The 284-nt window shown below is 56.7% G+C and overlaps 1 protein-coding gene across 1 annotated transcript in view; it reads left to right on the top strand.

Annotated features, from left to right (window-relative positions):
- Nucleotides 1-225, top strand: part of CSUI_007645 (disease resistance protein) — a gene marked incomplete at its 3' end in the record, with an annotated part of 883 nt that extends 658 nt beyond the window's left edge. Inside the window, exon 2 of the mRNA XM_068067790.1 lies at nt 38-225. Within this exon, the coding sequence (XP_067920234.1) occupies nt 38-223 (186 nt within the window). The remainder of the gene's footprint in view (nt 1-37) is intronic.
- Between the last annotated feature and the right edge of the window lie 59 nt (nt 226-284).

The raw sequence follows: 284 nt of genomic DNA, 5'->3' as shown, positions 1-284 counted from the left end.
CAACGCAGCCGCGTTGCACATTTCCGACCCGGACAAGCCGATTCTCTTCAAGACCAACGCATCCAAGCACGCAATAGGCGCAGTGATAGAGCAGGATGGCGTCCCAGTCGCCTTTGAATCGAGAAAGATGGGACCAAGGGAGCAATTTCTCCCAGCATACGAGAGCGAGCTACTCGCCATCGTCTACGCCCTCACCAAGTGGAAGCAATTCATCGGCACGCGACCGGTGACCGTAGAGACGGACCACGCAACGTTGGGGCGCATGTTGACGCAGAAACAAGTCA

Source organism: Cystoisospora suis (genome assembly GCF_002600585.1).
Source record: "Cystoisospora suis strain Wien I chromosome Unknown contig_4105, whole genome shotgun sequence".
Taxonomy (NCBI): domain Eukaryota; phylum Apicomplexa; class Conoidasida; order Eucoccidiorida; family Sarcocystidae; genus Cystoisospora; species Cystoisospora suis.
The sequence above is the reverse complement of the archived record's forward strand: the minus strand, read 5'-3'. Positions and strand labels throughout refer to the sequence as shown.